Source organism: Antennarius striatus, chromosome 23 (assembly GCF_040054535.1).
Source record: "Antennarius striatus isolate MH-2024 chromosome 23, ASM4005453v1, whole genome shotgun sequence".
In the NCBI taxonomy this organism is placed as follows: domain Eukaryota; kingdom Metazoa; phylum Chordata; class Actinopteri; order Lophiiformes; family Antennariidae; genus Antennarius; species Antennarius striatus.
The window spans coordinates 9,597,383-9,621,294 of record NC_090798.1 but is presented as its reverse complement, the minus strand read 5'-3'; the positions used below and the strand labels follow the sequence as shown (position 1 = coordinate 9,621,294).

Below are 23,912 nucleotides of genomic sequence, written 5' to 3'. Positions count from 1 at the left end.
TCCTAGGAGCTATGTTGTCAGGGGCTTTATGCTCCTGCTAGGGTCTCCCTCGGCATTCAGGTCCTTGATGACGGGCCAAACAAAGAGCAGTACCAAAAATATCAAGGACCGTGACGTCGTTCACAACCGGGGCCCCACCCTGGAGCCAGGCCCGGGGCTGGAGCTCGTATGCGAGCACCTGGTGACCGGGCCTCTGCCCATGGGGCCCGGCTGGGCTCAGCCCGAAAGACGACGTGGACCCAACCTCCTGTGGACTCACCACCTACCAAAGAAACGGGGGCAGTGTGGATTGGGTGGCAGTCGTCAGCATGGGGCTCGACGACCCAATCCCTGGACAGAGTTCCTACTATTTAATGTTTTTGAAATGTGAATTCCTTTTTGTGTGAATCTTTTGAATTTTGTGTCAACATAAAGTATCTATCTATCTATCTATCTAACATGATCTTTAATCTGGCTTTTGTGAATAAATGTGATTTTAGAACTCACTCAAACCTCTCTCTTTCTGTCTCTCTCTCTCTCTCTCTCTCTCTGTCTCTCTTTCTGTCTCTCTCTCAGGAATGTGTCGGACGTGGCAAACCCTGACTTTCGACAGGCTTCTCGAACTTTTTGCGGCCCGGGGTACGTCATTTTTCAGAACCCACCTCTTTTTATTTGTTGCTGTCTGATTGGCTGCTGGTAAACCCCTATGGTGTTTTGATTGGATTGAACTCCCGTCACTCAATACGGTACTGTTTTCATTGGTTGCCACCTATTTTTTTTAGGGACCACTAACAATGAGTCGCTGTTGCTTATCGCGAGATTCGACGGTGTTGCGCGAGTCGGACAGTAAAGTGGATGGAGTGAAGAACTGAGAGAGACCACCGGTTAGAACCGTTAGAACCGTTAGAACCGTTACCTGTCGTTTAAACTCAGCCATGTCTCCTGCTCTTCTTTGCCTGCTGGTCCTCACCTTCCTCCGGAGCTCCGTGTCGGCCGAACAGCGGAGGCTCGCGCCAGGTAAGGCCGCTCCGGAGTGCCCCCCACCCGGCCAGGCGGACCTGCGGTCCCGCTGGCTGTGGGTCTGTAGATAACTGTTACTGTAGGTCCGTAGATAACTGTTACAATGGGTCTGTTACAAACTGTTGCTGTGTGTCTGTAGCAAACTTGCTGTGGGTCTGTAGCTAACTGTTGATGTTTTGTTTGGGTTTTAAAAAAATTTTATTTACTGTATTAATCCCTGAAGGGAAATTAGGAGTCCACACAGGTTAATAGTTGCATGCATCTACTGTATATATAGTGTGTACAGGCCCGTGGGCATGCAGGTAAGGGGAGGTAGGGGCAGGCAGGCCCATAATGGTGCGCCTCCAATGAGCAGCTTTTGAAGGGGACGTCACCTTGCTCAAGGGCGCCTCGGCATTTCTCAGGAGGTGAACTGAGGCCTCCCACTGTCAGCTCACACTCCGAAGTTAGTGGGTGAGAGTGGGATTCGAACCGATGACTGTCGCTGTAGGTCTGTAGCTACCTGTTGGGGATTGATGATTCTGTTGGTGATTGATGATTCTGTAAGTGGTTGGTGATGCTGTTAGTGATTGATGATGGTATTGGTGATTGATAATGTTGGTGATTGATAAATCTGTTGGTGAATGGTGATACTTTTGGTGAGTGGTGATGCAGTCAGTGATTGAAGATGTTGTTGGTGATTGGTGATGGCTGATGAGGAAAGCCTCTGCTGGTCTCCAGTGTAATAAACTGTTTACAGTCTGTCATTGGAGTCATATTAAATTATTCAGCCTTAAATGTGTTCAATGACGTGAACAACAAACAATAAAACCTGCAGGAATGTGAGAGGAAATGAACCGAATGAGAAAGAAGCCTCTCCTGTTTACACGACGCACAGCTGGTATGTGGACAGCTGTGTGTGTGTAGCTAACGGTTGCTCCAGTTAGCTACAGACCCATCTCTGTCTCATTATTAACCTGATCATTATTGTCAATCAGTTTGTGAGAGAAGAGGATGCAGAAGACAGGGTTACATGGAGGCAACTGATTTGCTGTGGCCACCCATGAAGGGACAAGCTGAAAGGAGAAGAAGATTATTGTCAATCAGTTTCATTGATCTGATCACAGGACAGTCTGGATGTTGTCATCTGTTACCTCACAGCAGGGAGTTCAATCCTATGGAATTAAAATTTTCATCTGGATGTTCATCCGGTTCACCACCAGAAACTGCATGCTGCTAAGGAACCCCCCCCCCCCCCGACCTCATTTACCCTCAGAGGAACTTTAAGGAATTTCACTTTCCAACTTCCTGGCATCCTGAGGGAGGAACATTCTGGAAGAGAGTGACCTTTATTCACAGTTGTGTGTGTGTGTGTGTGTGTGTGTGTGTGTGTGTGTGTGTGTGTGTGTGTGTGTGTGTGTGTGTGTGTGTGTGTGTCTGTGTCTGTGTCTGTGTCTGTGTGTGTTTCTGTGTGTCTGTGTGTGTAGAAGATATTCTGGTGATCACCGCTGCAACAGAAGAGACTGATGGTTTCAACCGCTTCATGAGGACAGCCAAAGAGTTCAACTACACCGTGAAGGTAACACACACACACACACACACACACACACACACACACACACACACACACACACACACACACACACACACACACACACACACACACACACATATATACACACACCAGTGTGTGTTCCTGTCACCCTGAGGGAGTTGTGGTGTTTCTTCTACTGTTCTCTGCTCTCTTTTCAGTGGCTTTTGTGTATCAGTTGGTCTTCAGCCAATAAGCAGCTGATGATAATGATGATGATTGTGCTGATGGTGAGGATGATGCTGCTGTCTGCAGGTCCTGGGTCTGGGGGAGGACTGGAAGGGGGGTGATGTTGCTCGTACGGTGGGCGGCGGTCAGAAGGTGCGGTGGTTGAAGAAGGAGCTACTCAGACTCTCGGACCAGAACCAACTGGTGGTCATGTTTGTGGACAGGTGAGGAAAACCTGCTATCTAAACTTCATCCCCCTGTCCTCGCTTCTCCTCTGTCAGCTCTCTTTGTTCCTCTGACTGTACTTGACATCTGATTCACCTGTTCCTGACACAAACACGATCACCTGATACCTTAGCTGCACACCTCATGGCCACACCTCCACCTAGAGACAATTATAGGCGTGGGGGACAGAACCCAGGGAGACAAAAACCCTGTGAGACAGAACCCAGGAAGCAGTTAGCACGTCGAAGCAGGTGTTAACAGTCATCACTAGGTGTTAGCATGCGTCTCCCACAGGTGGACGTTGGAGCTTTTATTGTGAAAGTGTTTGCTGTGTCTGCAGCTATGACGTCATCTTGGCGTCGGGTCCGGAGGAGCTGCTCTCCAAGTTCTCCCGTCTGGGTCACAGAGTGGTTTTCTCAGCTGAGGGCTTCTGCTGGCCTGACCAGAGGCTGGCCTCTAAGTACCCAGAGGTGAATTCTGGGAAACGCTACCTCAATTCAGGAGGTAATACCGCCACAGTTTGCACTTGGTGTTGTCATTGGCTCATCATTATCACGGATAGAAATATTGAAGTGTGTATGTGTGTGTGTTTTGTAGGCTTCATTGGCTTCGCTCCTGACATCAGCGCGATTGTCCAGCAGTGGAAATATAAAGACAACGATGACGACCAGCTGTTCTACACCAAGATCTACCTGGACAAGACTCAAAGGGTAAACGCTTGTTTGTTTATGCGTTGTTCCCAGGATGACATCATCAGCACAGTTTACATCATGTAGCTCTTCCCTTATTAGACCAAGTTCAACATGACTCTGGACCATCGATCCCAGATCTTCCAAAATTTGAATGGAGCTATTGGTGAGACACACACACACACACACACACACACACACACACACACACACACACTGCTTCTACCTTATGATGACCTGAGTGTGTCTCCATCTTCAAGATGAGGTCGTCCTGAAGTTTGAGAGGTCAAAGGTCAGAGCCAGGAACGTTGCCTATGATACACTTCCTGTTGTTATCCATGGCAACGGCCCCACCAAGGTAAACAGTCACACATACCTGCTAGCGCTGCAGCTGTCGTTAGTATGTCTGCAGCTAGCACTACAGCTGTCGTTAGCATGTCTACAACCAGCACTGCAGCTGTGGTTAGCATGTCTACAGCTAGCATTGCAGCTGTGGTTAGCATGTCTACAGCCAGCGTGGCAGCTTTCATTAGCATGCTCTGCCTGAGGAAGGAGCATGTACCTTCCAGCTGGTGAGTAAACATTGAGGTGGACCCAGACTGTTCCATCGTCCATCACTGATCCGTCACGGTTCCGTCACGGATCCTGACATGTCAGCCTTCTTAGCGTGTTCACAGACGTGCATCTCTGTGTCTCCAGCTTCAACTGAACTACCTGGGGAACTACGTTCCCACGGCCTGGACCTACGAGAGCGGTTGTGGGATGTGCGATGACGACCTACTGTTCTTCAGCGACGTTCCCGTATGTACTCGCCTGAATGTGAACGCTGAAGTGCAATTGTGTCTACGCCCCTCATCCCATCTCAAATGTGTTCGTCCAGGATGAGGAGATGCCTCTGGTGTACCTCAGTGTCTTCATCGAACACCCCACCCCCTTCATGGAGGAGTTCCTGGAGCGACTGACCACCCTTAACTACCCAACGTCCAGGATCCGGCTCTTCATCCACAACAACGTAAGAACGCAGAACGCAGGTGTGCTGTCCTGACACAGCCGGGCTCTGACATTTTCTCCCATGCCTGATCCAGGTGGTGTACCATGAGCATCACATCAAGACCTTCTGGGAGCGTCACAGGTCTCTGTTTCCAGACATCCTGCTGGTCGGACCAGAGGAGAACCTGCCAGAGAGCAAGGCCCGAAACATGGCTGTGTGAGTCCACAAGATGAGCACTTCCTGTCTCAGAGAGTTCTCCTCAGCATGGTGATGGTAGCCAATCAGAACTGCTCTGTTTGTGTTTAGGGAGGCGTGTCAGAAGAACCCCGAGTGTGATTATTACTTCAGTATCGACTCCGATGTAGCTCTAACCAACCCTGACACACTGAGGATACTGATGGAGGAAAACAAGTAAATATACCCAACAAGTACAACGACCCCACCCCAACAACTACTCACAACGACCCCACCCCAACAAGTACTCACAAAGACCATATCCTAACAAGAACACATTAGTACCTTCTACCCTTAAAGCATTTAGCATTCAGCTTCTGGTTTTATTCCTTGTCTTCCTGCTGATTCTTTCAGGCAGGTGATCGCTCCTATGTTGTCCAAACACGGGAAGCTGTGGAGTAACTTCTGGGGGGCATTGAGTCCTGAAGGGTACTATTCCAGATCTGAGGACTACATTGAGATTGTCCAGGGAAAGAGAATGTAAACACACACACACAGGCACACACACACACACACACCTTGGTTTAGTGCTGACAGGCTCAGTTTTGCTGTGTTGCTTGTGGTCCAGAGGTCTGTGGAACGTCCCATACATCTCTCAGGCCTACCTGGTGAAGGGCAGCCTGCTACATTCCAAACTGTCTCAGGTCAGCCTATACGTGAACGAGGACATGGACCCTGACATGGTGTTCTGTCGCACCATCAGAGAGCAGGTACGTCCAGGTCTTCTGTCCTGTCAGTTATCATCCTGAACCCCACATCTCCTGACACGAACCTCATTCCCATTCCTCTGCAGGGAGTATTCATGTTCGTATCCAACCGCGATGAGTTTGGTCGTCTGGTGGCGTCTTCGAACTTCAACACGTCCAGACTCCACCCAGACATGTGGCAGATCTTTGACAACCCTGTGGTGAGAACGAGAGGATGATTGAGAGGCATTCAGGTGTCCTAAAGGGATGCTGAACGTGTCTGTGCTCCTGCAGGACTGGAAGGAGAAGTACATCCACGAGAACTACACCAAGATCTTTGAGGACGAGAAGCACTTTGTGGAGCAGGTAAAAGCAGAGACGTGACCGTGATATATCAGCGCTTTGCTCGAAGGTGACCATCTGCTGTCTGTCCAGCCTTGTCCAGATGTCTACTGGTTCCCAGCTTTCTCTGAAAAGATGTGTGATCACCTGGTGGAGACCATGGAGGACCATGGCGAGTGGTCTGGAGGATCTCACAAGGTGACCTGTGAACCTGTGTGTCTCTGGGGGGTCTGTCTGGATGCCTCTTCATTTGTGTCTGCGTGCAGGACGAGCGTCTGGCCGGCGGCTATGAGAACGTCCCCACCGTCGACATCCACATGAACCAGATCAGCTTCGAGAAGGAGTGGCTCAAGTTCCTCAGAGAGTACATCGCTCCTGTCACAGAGAAGCTCTACCCAGGGTACTACCCTAAGGTGCTACACCCACACTCTGCAGTAGACAATGCATCACCGTACCCGGCATGTTCCATTCTGCACTAAACTTGGCCTAAACTTGCTGGTTCCAGTTAGTTCTTTTGTGTGTACTCTACATTCTAACTAGTACACGCTGGTGCCCCTCTTCGTACCCTACATCCTAACTAGTACATGCTAGTGCCCCTCTGTGTATCCTACATCCTAACTAGTACACACTAGTGCCTCTCTGTGTCCTCTACATCCTAACTAGTACACATGTGTATGTTCTTGTCTGACTGTCCAGGCGCAGGCCATCATGAACTTCGTGGTGCGCTACCGTCCTGATGAGCAGCCTTCTCTGCGACCTCATCACGACTCATCGACCTTCACCATCAACATCGCCTTGAACAGAAAGGGCATCGACTACCAGGTGCACACACCTAATCCCTGTGTCAGCACTTTGTTTGTGCACACGAGCTCCACATGAAGACTGAACATATGTTTGTGTGTGTGTGTGTGTGTGTGTCAGGGGGGAGGCTGCAGGTTCCTACGGTACGACTGTAAGGTGGAGGCTCCCAGGAAGGGCTGGTCCTTCATGCACCCCGGCCGTCTGACCCACTACCACGAGGGTCTGCCCACCACCAGCGGGACCAGGTACATCATGGTGTCCTTTGTCGACCCCTAGGGAGCGAGTAACATCATCAATTTAGGCGAGCATTCGCGTGAGATGACCTTAAATGCATCGCTAGATGACTCCCGCGTCTCCTGGAGCTCCTGAGGACGAGCTGTGATCTTTTAATTTCAACGAGGACCCTGAAAGCACCATCAGGGGACATTTCAAAATAAGAGTCTTTTTAGCCTTCATTCTGTGTGCGTGCGTGTGTGTGTGTGTGTGTGTGTGTGTGTGTGTGTGTGTGTGTGTGTGTGTGTGTGTGTTCACTCCATACTGATGGGACAGGAGACACACACTTGTCTCCATGGTAACCTGCATAGTGGCTGTTCAGAAGCAAGTAGATACTTTCGACGGCTCACAACGACATTTTGATCAAGAGGGAGACGAGATGTGACTCAGATGATATATTTTTCCACAAAGAAAGTTTTAACATGATTTTAGGTCCATAGTGGTTTTGGTAGATAAGGGAGTGAAAGGTTGTTGTGTCGTGTTCCTGGTCAGTCGCTGTCCCAGCAGGAAGTCCAGCTGCCTTCCTTCCTGTCCTGCCTGCTGATGCGAGGCTTGAGCTTTGTACAAACTGCATTAAATTATTTGTAACTGATGAATAAAGTTTGGACTTTGGTAATGGGATGCTGTGTTTGTTTGATTGATTTGAAGGGTTTCTGTGAGATCAGCTAGTCCAGTGGTCCCCAACCTTTTTTGCACCACGGACCTGTTTCATCCATGACAATCGTTTATGACGCCAGGACAGCTGTAGTCTAATAATAAATCATCCGCAGTGGTTTTAATTAAAATGCTGAGATCAAAAGACAAAAAAACGTTTTTCATAAATTGATAATTAACATCGCTGTAAACGAAATAATTGTAAGAAATAATTTCATTAAAAACTCGGAAGCAATTGCACTTATGTTTATTTTGAAATATAGCGACTTACAAACAGTGCATTAAGCGTAGGAGAAAAACTGATCATTTCCAATAAAAGGGTGTACAAGTCAAATAATAACAATTACAATAATGGGAATTAGTGGGGACCGCTGATCTAGGAATAACGGGAGACAATGACACCTGAAGTGAATTCCGGACGTCCGATCTACTCCGTAGTTTTTTTGTTTTTTTGCAGAAAATCCCGCTCCACCAAAACAGGAGGTTAGAAATGTAAGCAGGGTTTTCGATACTTTTGGGGTGATCCCAGGATAATCTGCCTTGACTTTAAGCCAGAACACTGGCGCGGTTGTGGGCGCTTGATTTACGTCTGTGCGTCATTCCACACAGACATCACTTGTCAAAATAAAACATCTTTCAGACTCCGAAATAAATAAAACGGAAGTAATGTAAATTATTTTTTCTTTTGTGACCCACGGACCAGTACCGGTCAGCAGCCCGGGGTTGGGGACCACTGATCTGGTCAACAGACGTTCACCCCACCGACTGTGCGCTCCGCCCCTCCCGCCAGCAGGTGGCGCTGACATCAGAATCCCTCACGGCGTTCCGTAGCTAACAAATCACTGCCAGACGTTATTGATGATAGTTAGGGTTGGTTCCGGCGGAAGTAAAACAGGTCAGGGTAAAGGCTCTAGCACCCGTGCTAACCGTTAGCCTGTAAAGATCGGTGTCACACTTCGACCGGAAACTGTTTCGCCTTTCGTCTCGCTTGTGCATCGGCGGCTACCATAGTGCGGAAGTGAGTCAAATTGAGTGGACGGACGGACATGGTGTTGGAGAAGAAGAGCTCCGGTGAGAACCGCTTACTGCCGTCATTAATTCTGGGACGAGTTGATTCGGTTTGTTATATTCACGTCTGAAAGTTGATTCGGTTTGTTATATTCACGTCTGAAAGTTGATTCGGTTTAAAACCGACTCGCGAGCTCACAGCAGCATCAGTCGCCCCGGAGTGAATGACTGTATGAATCCTACATATCTCTCATCTCACACTGTCACGCTTTTTAACTCCACCCACTACCTGCCAATCAAGCGCCTAACCAATCATGCCGCATCTGCCAGATGGAATCACGTGAACAATATGGCGTAAGGCATCGGGCAGCGAGGCTTTTTGTTGCAGTTACTCCTTTCGTCCACACGATAACGCAGATATCCGGGACGAAAATGCTTGCCAAAGCGAAGTTTTTAGAAAACGCCAGGTCTGCGTTGTCGCTAGAACATGTTTCGGTAACAGTGTTCAATCTGGCTCCGCTTTGAAGACGCATTGATAAACATGCTTGACAGTTGGATATTTTTTCGTCTGTTTCTTCTTTTCATTCGGCTTTTCCCTTCAGGGGTCGCCACAGCAAGTCAGTTGCCTCCACCTAGTATTCACTATATCCATTTCCATCCTTTTTGCAAAGTCAACTACCATCTGTCCTTCTGCATTCTTCTCCTGGATACCAAACCTGCCCATCACCTCCTCCTCACCTGTTTCTTGCACCAATGACAACTCTTCTCACTTTTAGGTATCCTCTGCATCACTTCGTTAAAGTCCAACCAGAATTTCTCCTTCTCCTCCAGCTCACATCCTACCTGTGGAGCATACCCACTAACAACATTGAACATCATACCTTCGATTTCTAGCGTCAGACTCATCACTCTATCTTCCTAACAAACTCCTCCTTCAAGATAACTCCTACTCCATTTCTCTTCCTGTCTACACCATGATAGAACAACTTGAACCCTGCTCCTAAACTTCTAACCTTGCTACCTTTTGAAGAGATTTAAATACATGCTATTCATTATTTTGCTGGTTGCATAAGTATTTAGTTTTAATTATGCAATAAACTTTTCTATCTGTCTCATTAAATTTCCACACACTAAAACTCATCTAATTTGACACACACACAAATACACGCACACATTCACACACACACACACACACACACACACACACACACACACACACACACACACACACACACACACAGGACATAGACAGCGGTCTCAGTTCTCTCTAGTCTGACACACACTCACATACACACACACAACACACACACGGTTGCAGAGGCAGTTCAATTTGGAGAACTTAGGCAAATTTATCTAATCTGACACACACACACACACACACACACACACACCTACACCCCCCCCACACACACACACAAGGTAACAGTTCCATTTGTGGAAATCTTCACACTCATGGGGTGAAGACTTCCATAAATGTGGAAGCCTTGGATTCACTTTCCACCTGGTCTCCTGGACAGAGTATGTCTACCTTCCTCCTCTGCATCATGTCAACCAACTGTCTACCTTTTCCTGTCATTGTTCCAACATTCAACGTCCCTACTCTCAGTCCTATACTCTTGGCGTTCCTGTTCTATCTCTTCCTACGGGCACACTTTCCGCCTCTCCTTCTTCGACCAACAGTAGTCAAATTTCCACCGGCACCCTGTAGGTGAGCAGCACCAATGGCGGTCGTTGTTAACCCGGGCCTCGACTGATCCGGTATGGAAGACATAGATTTGATTCGCATCTTTGATTTGGCAAAAGTTTTACATCAGATGCCCTGCCTGACACAACCCTTTGTATTTATCCGGGCTTGGGACCAGCACATTAAGACACTGGCTTGTGCCCTCTTGCGGCTACATTGCCCTTTTGCGGCTGTATTCATCTTAATACTGATCTTTGTTATAATTCCATTCCATTCCAAGATTGGTGAAATGATCAGTAACAACAGCAGACAAGTTGTGTTTGATGCTGAATTGTGTGGACAGAATCTCTGCTTTGGTCACGCCATCAAATGAATGTGTAGTTTTTGTTCATGGCAAAGAAATGTTTTTCCATCAGTTTAAACGTCTTTATTCTGTACCCAACCTCTTTGTGACCCTCTGTTTCCCATAGGCTTTCTGAGACAATAAAATCCATAAGCAGCAACTTTAATGTCTGTTTTACACGGCATGCAATAGGAATACTGAGGGTCTCTCAACAATTTCATCCACCCAGCATACTCACCAGTGCTCGTCCCCCACTCTCTTTTCTGAGGTGCTGGTTCTGCCACAAACCAGTTTGACATGAACTAATCTTCTTCTTTTCCTTTTGGCTTTTCCCTTCAGGGGTCGCCACAGCGAATCAATTGCCTCAATCTAACCCTGTCTTCTGCATCCTCTTCTCTCACACCAACTACCTTTATGTCCTCTTTCACTACATTCATAAACCTCTTCTTTGGTCTTCCTCTAGGCCTCCTGCCTGGCAGTTCAAAACTCAGTATCCTTCTACTAATATATTCACTATCTCTCCTCTGGACATGTCCAAACCATCTCAGTCTGGCCTCTCTGACTTTATCTCCCAAACCTCTAACATGTGCTGTCCCTCTAATGTTCTCAATCCTGATCCTATCCTTCCTAGTCACTCCCAAGGAGAACCTCAGCATCTTCATCTCTGCTACCTCCAGCTATGTCTCCTGTCTTTTACTCAGTGACACTGTCTCTAGACCAAACAACATCGCTGGTCTCACCACAATTTTGTACACCTTTCCTGTCATTTTAGTTGAAACTTCTATCACTCATCAAACCTGACACTTTTTACCACCCGTTCCATCCTGCCTGAACACGCTCCTTCACCTCTTTTCCACACTCTCCATTGCTCTGCACTGTTGACCCTAAGTACTTAAAATCCTCCACCTTCTTGATCTCTTCTCCCTGTAACGTCACTCTTCCACTTGGGTCCCTCTGATTCACACACATGTACTCTGTCTTACTACGGCTAGCCTTAATTCCTATCCTTTCCAGGACAAACCTCCACCTCTCTAGCTTCTCCTCCACCTGTTCCCTGCTCTCACTGCAGATCACAATGTCATCTGCAAACATCACAGTCCATGGTGATTCCTGTCTAACCTTGTCTGTCAGCCTGTCCATCACCATAGCAAACAACATCACCATAGCGAACAACATGAACTAATAATCAGGTTAATGTTGGCTGAGGGCGCTGCCAGTGAGGGCGTGGTCTAATGACGTCACATGTTCCTGCAGCTCGGGTGGAGGCGGGGCAGCGTCGGGTCCTGGATGAAGCCACCAGGCAGAGGAGGCTGAGCCGACAGCTGGAGGCTCTGGAAAAGGACAACTTCCAGGTGTGAGCAGTGTCCATGCATGGACCCACCACCTCTGGACAGGAAGTGATGTCATGAGTGTGTTTTCCAGGATGATCCTCTGTCATCCCTGCCACCCGCTGGTCCAGCTGCCCGCCTGCCGGCGTTCAGCGAGATGGAGGAACCAGGTGTGTGTGTGTGTGTGTGTGTGTGTGTGTGTGTGTGTGTGTGGAGGAGCTCCACAGGTGTGACTGAACCCTACCTCCTGTGTCCAGAGAAGAAGAGGAGGAAGACGAGGGGCGACCACTTCAAGCAGCGCTTCAGGAAGAACTTCACCACACTGCTGGAGGAAGAGGTGACGCTTCCTGCTTCCTCTTCCTCTTCCTCAGGAGTCTCCGTTAGCTCATTCTGTGCTCTAATTGGCAGAACCTGTCAGAGAAAGTGGAGCCTAACTACTTGTCTGCAGTGGCCCCTCCCTCCTCCCTGCCTCCCCGTCATTTCTGCTGCGTGTGTGGATTCCCTTCACACTACACTTGTACCACCTGTGGGGGGCGCTACTGCAGCAGCAGGTGTCTGTGCACACACCGAGAGACCAGGTACACTCACAGACACACACACGCACAGACCAGGTGCATACATGCACACACACACACACACACGCTTCCAGTTTCTTTAAACTCATCGATTGTGTCTCTGCAGGTGTCTGAAGTGGACGCTGTAACCATTGCCTGGTCGCCATGGCGATGAAGATAATGATGATGACTCTTTCTGGGGCTCTGACATTTTTTTTGGGGGGGGGGGGGTTGAACCCATGAACTGTGACTCAGCTGTTGGCGTCAGCTGACATTCAGACACTCTCATTGGTCAGAAGTCACATGATGTCACTGCAGCTGCAGTAACCAATAGCGACGAGAAGCTCAGCTGCTTCCATCCGAATCTGTGAAAGCAGCTGTTAGCTTAGCAACAAGACTGGAAACAAGGGGCAACAGCTAGCATGTGTCTGCATAGCTAACAGAAGCTAACACACAGAAAGCTGTCTGATCAGCCAACTAATCAGGAGACAGCATTCTGTTTCCAGCATCTCATTGGCTCATAGGGATTTGAAGTCAGGTGATCTCGCTGCTGGTCGAGGGGAAACATGATTGGTTGAAACTTTATTGCTTTTAATAAACGTGACAAATATCCCATCAACCCAGAGTCTGTTTATGCCCGGAGGGCAGGGGTTAACTGATGCCTGCTTCTTTGTGGCTCTGCCCCGTCCTGATGACCTCTGGGAGATGAAGGCGTATCTTTAGTCTCTGCTCCTGTTGTTTGGTTCTGATTAAAGAACAACTGCTATCAGAGGTTCAGGTTCCATCAGGTCACATGATCAGAAGAACTTAGATCATCTCTGCAAACAAGACAGATCTTACTCTGACAGGAGGGCTCATTCATAAACCACAGATGTGACAGAAACTTGAATTCATTCCATCTTCCTTTATTAAGTTAACAGATCAGCTGCTGGCTAACTGACGGTTTGTTAGCAGCTGGTCTTTCGCAATAAAAGCATCATGGTGTCGAACACCTGGTGGCCATCTGGTCTACCTGATGGTGCAATTGGTGAGGGAGGGGGCCCTGCAGAGACCCTTCCCCCTCACCTCAAAGCTGCAGCCTTTAAAGTTAGCCACGCCCCTGCAGTCCACCTGCAGGTGGGGCTGAAGGCGGTCCCACACCCTCTCCTTCGATGGCAGCTCCCTGTCCGGGTCACCTGAGCACACAGAGTCAACTTCCTCAAGGTGGGGTCCTATCACACATGCAGACAGACCCCTGGAGGATCCTGGAGGACCCCTGGCACCCCCTGGAGGACCCCTGTGTTGATGTTGTTACCTGGATAGTTGAAGAAGGTCACTCTGTCTCCAGGGGTGGAGCCAGTGGGTGGAACCAACAGCTCCGTAATGTCAGTGGAGTTGGAGCAACAAAGGAGGCGGGCCTGAGAGACCACGCCCCTCATCTTACAGGCCTTGACGTTGCATAGCAACACAACCAGAGCACCGTGGAGCTGGAGGGGGTGGGGGCAGAACAGGATGTTTACTGGATTCAATGACGCGACAGATTTTTATTAGAAATAAATGTTATTTGTGATGAATCCATAAAAACAAGGACATGACAAAGCTAAAAAAAAAGCCTTTAGAGAAATATAAGTTAAATTAGTTACACAATAAAGCTGTAATAATTTTAGAATCCAGGAAAAATTGTAATTCTCAATAAAAGCAGAATTTAAATGATTAAAATGTTCAACACAAATTTTATTGGCTCTACCTCCTCCAGCTGAGTGTTCTCGCCCAGCTTGCTGACGACCACGCGGGTGGCGGCTTCGCCCACGTCCACCTGCTGGATGAACAGCGTCGTCGCAAGCGGGTGGCGCCGGGCGCTGGTGATTCGCCCCACCCGCAGGTCCAGCCGGAACACGTCTGCCAGAGGCTCAGCCTCCAGAGGGGGATGTCCCGTGGCCCCGCCCTCTGCCCTCCTCTCACCTCTCCTCCTGCCCCGCCTCTCCCTCTTCTCCTGTGGGGAGGTTGGACGACGGCCGGGAACAGCCTCTGTGGCTCCAACAGGAAATGGTGGCTGATTGGCGGATATGGTGGAGGCGGGGCTAACTGTTTGAGGGGGTGGGCTGAACAAAGCCCTGACTGAAACGGAGAAAACATTTCTGGATTTGATGTTTTGGGACAAAGTGAAACTGAATACAGGTTAGCGTGTTGATACGTCACAGGTTAGCATGTTGCCACGTCCCAGGTTAGCGTGTGGCTACATCCCAGGTTAGTGTGCTGCTACACCACAGGTTAGCGTGTTGCTACGTCCCTGCTAGGGTACCTGTGCGTCTCCTCTGCTTGTCTTGCAGCTGTCCTCTCAGCTGCTCGATGTCTTTCTTCAGTTTGCCGTTTTCCACCAGTAACTTCTTCTGATCTCTGACTGATGCCTGCAGCACTGAAACACAAACACACACACGCACACACACACACTTTGGGATTTTCTCTTATCTGAGGCTTGTGGTTTGGAACCAAACATGCATGAAGTCATACGAGCTTTCTCTCGGGTCAGCAGGGCATGGGTCTTGAAGTACTCCAGGACCTGTTCGCCATCCTCAGGGTCGAGCTTCTTCAGAGCAGCTGCTAGGCTAGCAGAACACAGACCTGTTAGCAGTGCTAACAGAACACACACACACCTGTTAGCAGTACTAGCAGAACACAGGGCTAACAGAGCCTTCCTGCTTGTTGTCTCAGGAACTGAGAGACAAACACCAACAGCTGCTGCTATGTTTAGACGCCGACGAGAAGCTGCTGCAGTCAGTCAGGAAGTACAACTACACAACTCTACAACGGCACACTTATACAACTCCACAACTACATAACTCTAAAACGACACAACTGCACAATGCTGAGAAGCAAATGCAGATACACAACATGTTCACACAGGAAGAGGAAACACATTCAAATTGAACGTGTCATCTGTGCAAAATAAATAAAAATCATAGCGGCACGATGGCGCAGTGGGTAGCGCTGTCGCCACACAGCAAGGGATTAACAGGTTTGCGTGCCGCTCTGAGTGGAGTTTGCATGTTCTCCCTGTGTATGCGTGTGTTCTCTCCGGGTTCCACGTTCCCTCCCACCTCCAGACACATTCACACCATAGGTGTGAGTGTATGTGTGTGTGTTTGTCTGCGTATGTGTGGCTCCGCGGTGCACTGGCATTGTGCCTGGAGTGTCCCCTGCCTCATGCCCCACGACAACAGAGGAAGTGGGTTTAGAAGATGGATAGAAATCATTAAAGTCAACAACTACTTTAAACACACAGATGTGTCTACACCTGCAACACAAAAAGTAAAGTAAACAAGTAAACAAAAAAAACAAACCTGGGAGGAAACAGGCCGTCACTGGTCTCCATGATGGTCTCTAGCTGGACTGGAGCCGCTGGGACCCCGTCAGCTGTCTGCTGGGTCGGGTTATAGGTCAAAGGTCAAACTCCTCCCACAGGCTCCAGAGGAAGGGGGGGTTAAAGGGAACTGCCCCCTCTGGTGTCTCATCCCGGTACCAGCCCCCACTCCGCTCTTCTCCTTTAGACGACAACACCCGAACTTCCACGGAACACCTTCATCGGTGGATGTGACGTCAACTTCGCACCATATTTGGGCTTCCTGGGCGCGTCCCCGTAGAGACTGCGCCTCCTTCGTGCGCTCGCGGCTGGGAAATGTTGGCTCGCGGGAGTGAAAGAAGAAGAGAAAGTGAAGAGCGGAGGTCAGGAGGGGAGACCTGCGGGGTCACTCGTAACCCGGATCTGACGGACAACCGCACGCGACAACAGGAAACTGACCGGTTGGGTTTCACCTGTTTGGCCGTCGGGAGCCACGCCCCAGCACAGGTGAGTTCCTGCTTACGTCCAAATACCGGAAAACGGCGGAAGACATGTCAGAAAGCAGACGCGTAGTGATACGGCTCGACCTGATCGATTGTTTTATCGATCAGCTGGTTTTGTTTTGATGAATCTCATCTCAGGAGGCCACCTGAAGACGTTCCAGTCTCGTTTGGGATCGGATCGATACTGGCATTGATCGGCAGGACCCGTCGCGCGGGTCCGGCTGCTTGTTCGCGGGATACGGTTGTTTTATTGATTATTTACCGGAGAAACAATGATTCACGTGAGTCTTAATAGATGATTGGTGATCACCTGAGAGACACGAGGGCCTCGTTAGTGACGACACAAACAGGAAGCAGCTGGAGCGGACGGACAACAACCTCACAGACACGGTCATGACGTCACGGCCCGCCACCACGCGCATGATGGATCGAATCCCGTGATTTTAACTCGATTTAGTTGTTTTTCTCCTGTTGGAGCCAGGACAACGGACGAGCCTGAACGCATCGGAACCCGAATGCACCAGTTCCTGAACGCACCGGGACTTGAAGGCACCAGGCTGTAAACTACAGGTACATTTGTTGCTGATTCAGTGTAATTAATTTACTTAAACATCCTGATTGATTGTTGGTAAACAAACAGCTCAATAAATAATCATTGATTTGTTGGCAGTCAGTCGTGATTCACTGTAATAATGGTTCCAGTCGGTTCCTCTACTCAACAATCACTTCTGATTATTGATGGTTATATTATCAGACTGGTGACGCTATGTATACTGGTTACACTAGTTATACTGGTTGGACTGGTAGTAATGGTTAGACCGGTTGGACTAGTTATATTAGACTGGCTAGACTATTTAGACTAGTTATACTAGTTATACTGGTTATACTTGTTTGACTGGTTAGACTAGTTATATTAGTTAAACTAGTTATACTGGTTAGACTCGTTAGACTGATTAGACTGGTTACACTGGTTAAGCTGGTTAATTTCCACGCTGTGACGTCACGACACCTGTTGGTGACGATGTCTCTCCTGTGATTTGTAGCCTTTAGCACCTTTAGCGACACTAGTTAAGCTATATACTAAATACTACGCAGCTACCCAGAGATCAGGGAGCAGGTTCTCTGCTAGCAGACTGCTGATTTGTCGGGGTTGGAGGACAGTTAGCACCCGAAGCTGCCAATCAGTGGGAGAATCCACCGGGTCACTGGGCGGGTACAGGTGGAGTCATGCCCACTGGGCACAGATTCCAGACCGGAGTCTACTGTAAAAATGACTCTTCTTCTCCATGGGTCAGGTCTCAGGTGAGCTAGCTGTTCTAATGCTAATGCTAACTGATCTGATGCTGATTGATCATCAGATGACTTGGAAGCAACTTCCCTTAAATATACAACTCATGAGGAAGAGGAAGACAAGGCTCTTCATTGTCACGTCCCTGGACTGGAAGCTCTGCCTCCAGTTCTACGTCTAGCTCCACCTCCAGCTCCACTTTTAGCTCCACCTGCTGCTCCGACTGTAGCTCCACCTGTAACTCCACCTCCAGGCCGTCCTGTAGCTCCAGCTCCACCTGTAGCTCCAACTCCAGCTCCTCCTGTAGCTCCAGCTCCACCTGTAGCTGCACCTCCAGCTCCATCTGTAGTAAACGTGTTTGTTGTTGTTCTTCTTGCCCAGACTTGATCGACCAATCACGTTCCTCCAGACCGGACCAGACTGCTGATTGCTGGTACTGGATTACCATCCACACCTGAACAGAGCCACAAAGACTTTGATTGGCTTGCTGTAATTGGCTGGCTGTGATTGACTGGCTGTGACTCGCTGGCTGTGATTGACTTCTCCTCTGACCGGGCGGACCAATGGCGGCATCAGAGCTGATCCAGGACGACGATGACATCCGTCCACACGTGGAGGTCAATGTGACCACGACAAACCCCATCAGTCCGCCACCCCCTCAGAGGGAAGTGAACGGGAAGGCAAGCCTCCATGCCCTTTCGCCGTCCCCTCCCACCGCTGGCGAGCCACGCCCGGAGTCGGGTGGGGTGGGCAGTCTGCTGATGCAGCACAAGCTGATGCGTTCGCTGAGCCATGGCCTGCGGCGCCACTGTGACTACGTGAAGATCAGCGTGCCGGAGGAGCGCACTGACCGCCTCCCCAGGGAGTGGTGGAAAACAGGCGTGGCCTTCCTGTACGCCGTCTTCAACTTGGTGTTCACCACCGTGGTGATCACCGTGGTGCACGAGCGCGTGCCCGACAAGTCAGTGAGCCCGCCGCTGCCCGACAAGTTCTTTGACTACGTGGACCGGGTGCCATGGGCATTCACCGTGACCGAGGTCAACGGGCTGATCCTGGTGGGGCTGTGGCTCATCCAGTGGCTGCTGCTGGAGCACAAGTAGGCTCAGTTCAGGAACTTTGCATTGTGGGTAACTGTGGTAATGTGAGTGACCCTGGTTGTGTTCAGGTCCATCGTGGGGCGTCGCTGCTTCTTCCTGATTGGCACCCTCTACATGTACCGCTGCATCACCATGTATGTGACCACGCTGCCCGTCCCAGGGAGGCACATGGTGTGCGCCCCTAAGGTCCGTCTTAATAAATGTCATTTACTCTGTCTCTTGTTTGCTCTGTGTGTTGTTTGCTTTATGTTGTTTACTCTGTTATTTACTCCGTCTGTTGTTTACTCTGTGTGTTGTTTACTCTTATTGTTTGTCTTCTGCAGCTGTACAACGACTCCACGGGTAAAATCTGGAGGATCTTGCGTCTGATCTCTGGAGGAGGTGACCCCTGACTCCTGAAAGTTTCAACCCATCTCTGGTTTAACTAGTTTAGAACCTTCAGTTTAAATTTGGGTGGAGTCACATGACCTGAGACAAGCTCTAGATCATTGAAATGATGTCGTTTAAAAAACATGAACTTCAGCTGAACACAGACACGCACCGCTCATTTTAAATACATAAAAATTAATACACTTTAATAAACATTAACACTCTTTAATAAACATTAAGTCTTTAATAAAGATTAATACTCCTTAGTAAACATGAACTCTTTAATAAACATACTGTATAATTAACATTATACTTTTCCATCAACATTAATACTATTTAATTAACACTTTTCAATAAACTAGCACTATTTGATAAACATTAGTACTCTGCTAATTAACACTAATATTGTACTGTATAATAAACATTGATACTCTGTTGTAAACATTTATACTTTTTAATTAACATTAATACTGTGATAAATATTGATACACTTACTGTAAATTAGCAGAGTATTTAATTAGTACTCTTCTTCTTTTCCTTTCAGGGGTCGCCACAGCGAATCAATTGCCTCCATCTAACCCTGTCCTTTGCATCCTCTTCTCTCACACTAACTACCTTCATGTTCATGTCCTCCCTCATTACATCCATCAACCTCCTGTTTGGTCTTCCGCTAGGCCTCCTGCCTGGCAGTTCAAAACTCACCATCCTTCTACCAATATATTCACTATCTCTCCTCTGGAAATGTCCAAACCATCTCAGTCTGGCCTCTCTGACTTTATCTCCAAAACCTCTAACATGTGCTGTTCCTCTGATTTGGTCATTCCTGATCCTATCTATCCTGGTAACTCCCAGAGAGAACCTCAGCATCTTCATCTCTGCTACCTCCAGCTCTGTCTCCTCAGTGACACCGTCTCTAGACCAAACAACATCGCTGATCTCACCACAGTTTTGTACACCTTTCATTTTAGCTGAAACTCTTCTATCAAACATCACACCTATCACTTTTCTCCACCCGTTCCATCCTGCCTGTACACGCTTCTTCACCTCTTTTCCACACTCTCCATTGCTCTGGACTGTTGACTCTAAGCCCCCGTCCACACGATAACGGATTTTTTAAAAAACGGAACTTTTTAAAAACGCATCGAAAACAATTTCCGTCCACATGACAGCGTTTTTTTAAAAAATCTCCGTCCACACGTAAACACAGCAGGGCGTTTTCGAAGACTGCTATAAGCATGCCAAACCATGTGGTGGCAGTATTGAGTCAAATTTTATCCAATAGGAATCCTCCGTGTTTTGTTGTCACAACACACAGGCCCATAAATATGACGTCACCACGGTTTTCGTCGCAGGCAAGACGTCAGCGTTTTTAAAAAGTCGCGGATACGCCGTCGACACGACAACGCAGACCCAGCATTTTTTTAAAAATCCACCTCGGCCAGCGTTTTTAAAAAGTTGCGTTTTCGTTCCGGATATCTGCGTTGTCGTATGGACGGAAGGCGTAAACGCAACAAAAACGGGGCCTGAGTACTTAAAATCCTCCACTTTCTTGATCTCGTCTTGTCTGTAATCTGACACTTCCACTTGGGTCCCTCTCATTCACACACATGTACTCTGTCTTACTGCGGCTAACCTTCCTTCCTCTCCTTTCCAGGACAAACCTCCACCTCTCTAGCTTCTCCTCCACCTGTTCCCTGCTCTCACTTCAGATCACAATGTCATCTGCAAACATCATAGTCCATGGAGATTCCTGTCTAACCTCGTCTGTCAGCCTGTCCATCACCATAGCGAACAAGAAGGGGCTCAGAGCTGATCCCTGATGCAGTCCCACCTCCACCTTGAACTCCTCTGTCACACCTACAGCACACCTCACCACTGTCTTACCTTCCTCATACATGTCCTGCACCGCTCTAACATCTCTGCCACTCCACACTGCAGCTCCCTCTGGCCTTCTCTGTACTTCTCTATCAACATCCTCAAAGCAAATACTTCATCTGTAGTACTCTTTTTTTATCATGAAACCATACTGCAGCTCACAAATTAGTACTCTAGTAGACGTTAATTCTCTTAATTAACATTAATACTCTTCATAAACATTAAAACTCTGTGATACACATTAATACTCTTTTAACTAATGATGATACTTTTTAAATTAACACTATTACTCTTTAGTAAAATTGAATACTCTTAATAAACATTTATACTCTTAATAAACCTTAATACTCTATAATAAGCATTAATACCTGTGGATAAGGTCCCAGGTTTCTGTACGTTAGTAACATATTTATGTATGATCTGTCATGTCCTCATTAGCTTGCTAGCTAGCCTGCTAGCTGTCAGTCCCTGCTGTAGTCTGCCTGAAGGGGGCAGTGTGTTCAAGTGTCCTCACTCGTGTGTTGTGTCCAGGTTTGTCTCTGACCGGCTCTCACATGATGTGTGGCGACTTCCTGTACAGCGGTCACACAGTCATGTGTACGCTGTCCTACCTGTTCATCAAGGAGTGTGAGTTCACACACACACACACATTGCTGCTGATGCGGCTCGTGTGTGGAGGGGCCGTGTCCTGTGATGAGGGGGCATGTCCTTTGTGTTGAATGGGCGTGCTGAGGGGGGCGTGTTCTCTGTGCTGAGGCGTGTGTTCTATGTGCTGAGGGGCGTGTTCTGTGTGCTGAGGGTGTGTCTGGTACTGAGGGGCGTGTTCTGTACTGAGGGCGTGTCCTGTGTACTGAGGGGGTGCTGATGGGCGTGTCCTGTACTGAGGGGTGTGTCCTGTGCCCAGATTCCCCCCGCTGGATGTGGTGGTACCACTGGTTCTGCTGGGTGCTCAGCGCCTCTGGAGTCATCTGCATCCTGGTTGCTCATGAGCACTACAGCATCGACGTGCTGGTGGGCTACATCGCCACCACCAGGATCTTCTGGTGGTACCACACCATGGCCAACACACATGTAGGAGCACACACACACACAAAGATGTCACAAGATTTCCCACCAGCCTCCGGCTAATGGAAGTGTGGGCTTCTTTCTGCTCAGGCGATGCGTGAGGCACCCAACAACTTCCTGTCGAGGACGTGGTGGAACCCCATCTTCAACTTCCTGGAGAGGAATGTCCAGACGCCTGTACCGCTCATCTTCTCGTGGCCAGTGCCGCTGCCGGCATCCTGCAGACAGCGCTACCGGATGGTGGAGGGGGGGCGGGACGAGTGAGGATGGGTGGGGGGGTGGAGTCCGCCTGCGCCAACGCCTGCAAGGATCGGGGGGTATCTTCAGCAGGGATCCTTGACTGTGAGGAACAAGTTGCTATGCTAACATTAGCTGGTGGTTTTTCTGAACACAAAGACCTGATACCTGACGAAATGCTGCTCCGCCCATCAGGAACGCGTCCAGCCGCAGCCAATCAGCAATCGCCTCTGGCGTGGATGACCTGAAGGCTAATATGATGGCTGTCAATTTAGCTGAGCGTCAGACCTGTGCCTCCATGAGTTGTTTTAAATGGTTGATGAGAAATAATGAGGAACTGGCTTGACGTGCTAGCAGCACCTGACATGCTCACAGTGTCAGACATGCTAACAGGGAGAAACTAGCATAAAAATGTCAATTTTTTTTACAAATGCCCAAACTGCATGGAATTCAGCATCACTACCAAGTAAAAAGATTGGCTAAGCTAAAGCTAAGCTAAGCTTTCCCTAATGTGTCCGTCTTTATAAAACCATTACATGAATTGTTCTATCATTTGTTACTGTTGGTTTGTGATGACCATGTAACACGAGCTACGTTAGCCGGTAGCATTCACAGTGTTACCTTCACCTACTTCTTCATAGGCTTGACTCACATATTTTTCCAAAATGAGCTAAGAGTTTTCTGATGATGAGCGACGGCTAGTTAGCATTGCTGACAGGTCATCACCCACCACCGAGTACGGCTAGATGTTTGAATGTCGTGTGGTAGCTACCATTGTCAGAGTCGTTGACTTTGTTTAATGTTATTTTATGTGTTGTGTTCCTCAACATTTTTCAATGTGATGTATTGAGACTCAGTGCTAACTGAGGCTGTGTCTTTCTGCTGCTCAGATGTCAAATCATACCGGATGCTGATTGGTCAGTTTCATGACAACTGTTGGACCGTAGCAGTTTACACCCTCCACCTTTCATTACAGTTTTTAAGGACAGACTTCATGCTAGCAGTGGAAAGCCTGTTAGCTATGTTAGTAGTTTTTAAGTTAGCTAGCACATTACAACTGTTGGATGGTTTACTGTCGGATTTGTTTTCTGACCAATAAGAACTGATGATGTTCCCTCCACCCTCAGTGGAGCGCTAACCATTAAATACGTATGCCACATATATATTCCAAAACGGGTTTTGGTGATAAAACACATTTCAACCTACATAAGTCCTACCAGGTTAACCAGTGTCCCACATATTTTATTTATCTTATTTTTTTGAACATGTTAATATAACAGTCTTCGCACCTTCATCACATTTACAACATCAACAATATCCGAAAAAAAGGACTGACGGATAAAAGCCAATAGGCTTGTGAAATTCCTGTCCCCCAGGGGGATGTCCTACTGGTCTCTGTGCCCCTGCTTTCAGCTGTTAAGGGTGTGAAGTTGTGATCATAGGAGGTGTGATAGCAGGTGTGATGAGAGAAGGTGTATTTGGAGTGATGAGACTTGTGGGTGGGGTCAGCTTCCTGACGGCCTGGTCATAGTTGGTTCCACTATGGTTCCACTATGGCAGAGACCTGGGCTGAGGCCACCAGTCAGGAAGACCAACCTCCTGTTAACCAT

At 48.4% G+C, this 23,912-nt stretch overlaps 4 protein-coding genes across 9 annotated transcripts; 3 read left to right on the top strand and 1 right to left on the bottom strand.

Annotated features, from left to right (window-relative positions):
• Positions 1–785: 785 nt before the first annotated feature.
• plod3 (procollagen-lysine, 2-oxoglutarate 5-dioxygenase 3) lies at positions 786–7,599 on the top strand. The gene is made up of 19 exons (XM_068308399.1): positions 786–996; positions 2,466–2,557; positions 2,825–2,961; positions 3,303–3,466; positions 3,560–3,672; positions 3,754–3,817; positions 3,912–4,009; positions 4,351–4,452; positions 4,532–4,663; positions 4,737–4,858; positions 4,949–5,053; positions 5,231–5,356; positions 5,445–5,586; positions 5,670–5,783; positions 5,857–5,928; positions 5,998–6,102; positions 6,171–6,317; positions 6,601–6,726; positions 6,826–7,599. The coding sequence occupies exons 1-19, from the start codon at positions 915–917 to the stop codon at positions 6,979–6,981; spliced, it is 2,199 nt and encodes a 732-aa protein (XP_068164500.1). The 5' UTR covers positions 786–914; the 3' UTR covers positions 6,982–7,599.
• Positions 7,600–8,547: 948 nt separating this feature from the next.
• znhit1 (zinc finger, HIT-type containing 1) lies at positions 8,548–13,168 on the top strand. The gene is made up of 6 exons (XM_068307724.1): positions 8,548–8,703; positions 11,922–12,019; positions 12,090–12,165; positions 12,253–12,332; positions 12,404–12,573; positions 12,677–13,168. The coding sequence occupies exons 1-6, from the start codon at positions 8,679–8,681 to the stop codon at positions 12,696–12,698; spliced, it is 471 nt and encodes a 156-aa protein (XP_068163825.1). The 5' UTR covers positions 8,548–8,678; the 3' UTR covers positions 12,699–13,168.
• Positions 13,169–13,438: 270 nt separating this feature from the next.
• LOC137590242 (aminoacyl tRNA synthase complex-interacting multifunctional protein 1-like) lies at positions 13,439–16,039 on the bottom strand. Its single transcript, XM_068307723.1, has 6 exons — positions 15,870–16,039; positions 15,040–15,134; positions 14,831–14,944; positions 14,276–14,646; positions 13,844–14,015; positions 13,439–13,724 (listed from the first exon to the last, which is right to left on the bottom strand). The coding sequence occupies exons 1-6, from the start codon at positions 15,899–15,901 to the stop codon at positions 13,558–13,560; spliced, it is 951 nt and encodes a 316-aa protein (XP_068163824.1). The 5' UTR covers positions 15,902–16,039; the 3' UTR covers positions 13,439–13,557.
• Positions 16,040–16,195: 156 nt separating this feature from the next.
• Positions 16,196–23,550, top strand: LOC137590240 (phosphatidylcholine:ceramide cholinephosphotransferase 2-like). 6 transcript variants are annotated; one of them, XM_068307721.1, is made up of 8 exons: positions 16,203–16,375; positions 16,853–16,941; positions 18,041–18,755; positions 18,825–18,942; positions 19,080–19,137; positions 21,532–21,627; positions 21,905–22,071; positions 22,156–23,547. In XM_068307721.1, the coding sequence occupies exons 3-8, from the start codon at positions 18,223–18,225 to the stop codon at positions 22,327–22,329; spliced, it is 1,146 nt and encodes a 381-aa protein (XP_068163822.1). In that variant the 5' UTR covers positions 16,203–16,375; positions 16,853–16,941; positions 18,041–18,222; the 3' UTR covers positions 22,330–23,547. The 6 variants fall into 6 exon arrangements, with proteins under 6 accessions (XP_068163823.1, XP_068163822.1, XP_068163820.1 ...); XM_068307719.1 differs by having other exon boundaries at positions 16,849–16,941; XM_068307720.1 differs by having other exon boundaries at positions 16,829–16,941.
• Positions 23,551–23,912: the final 362 nt, after the last annotated feature.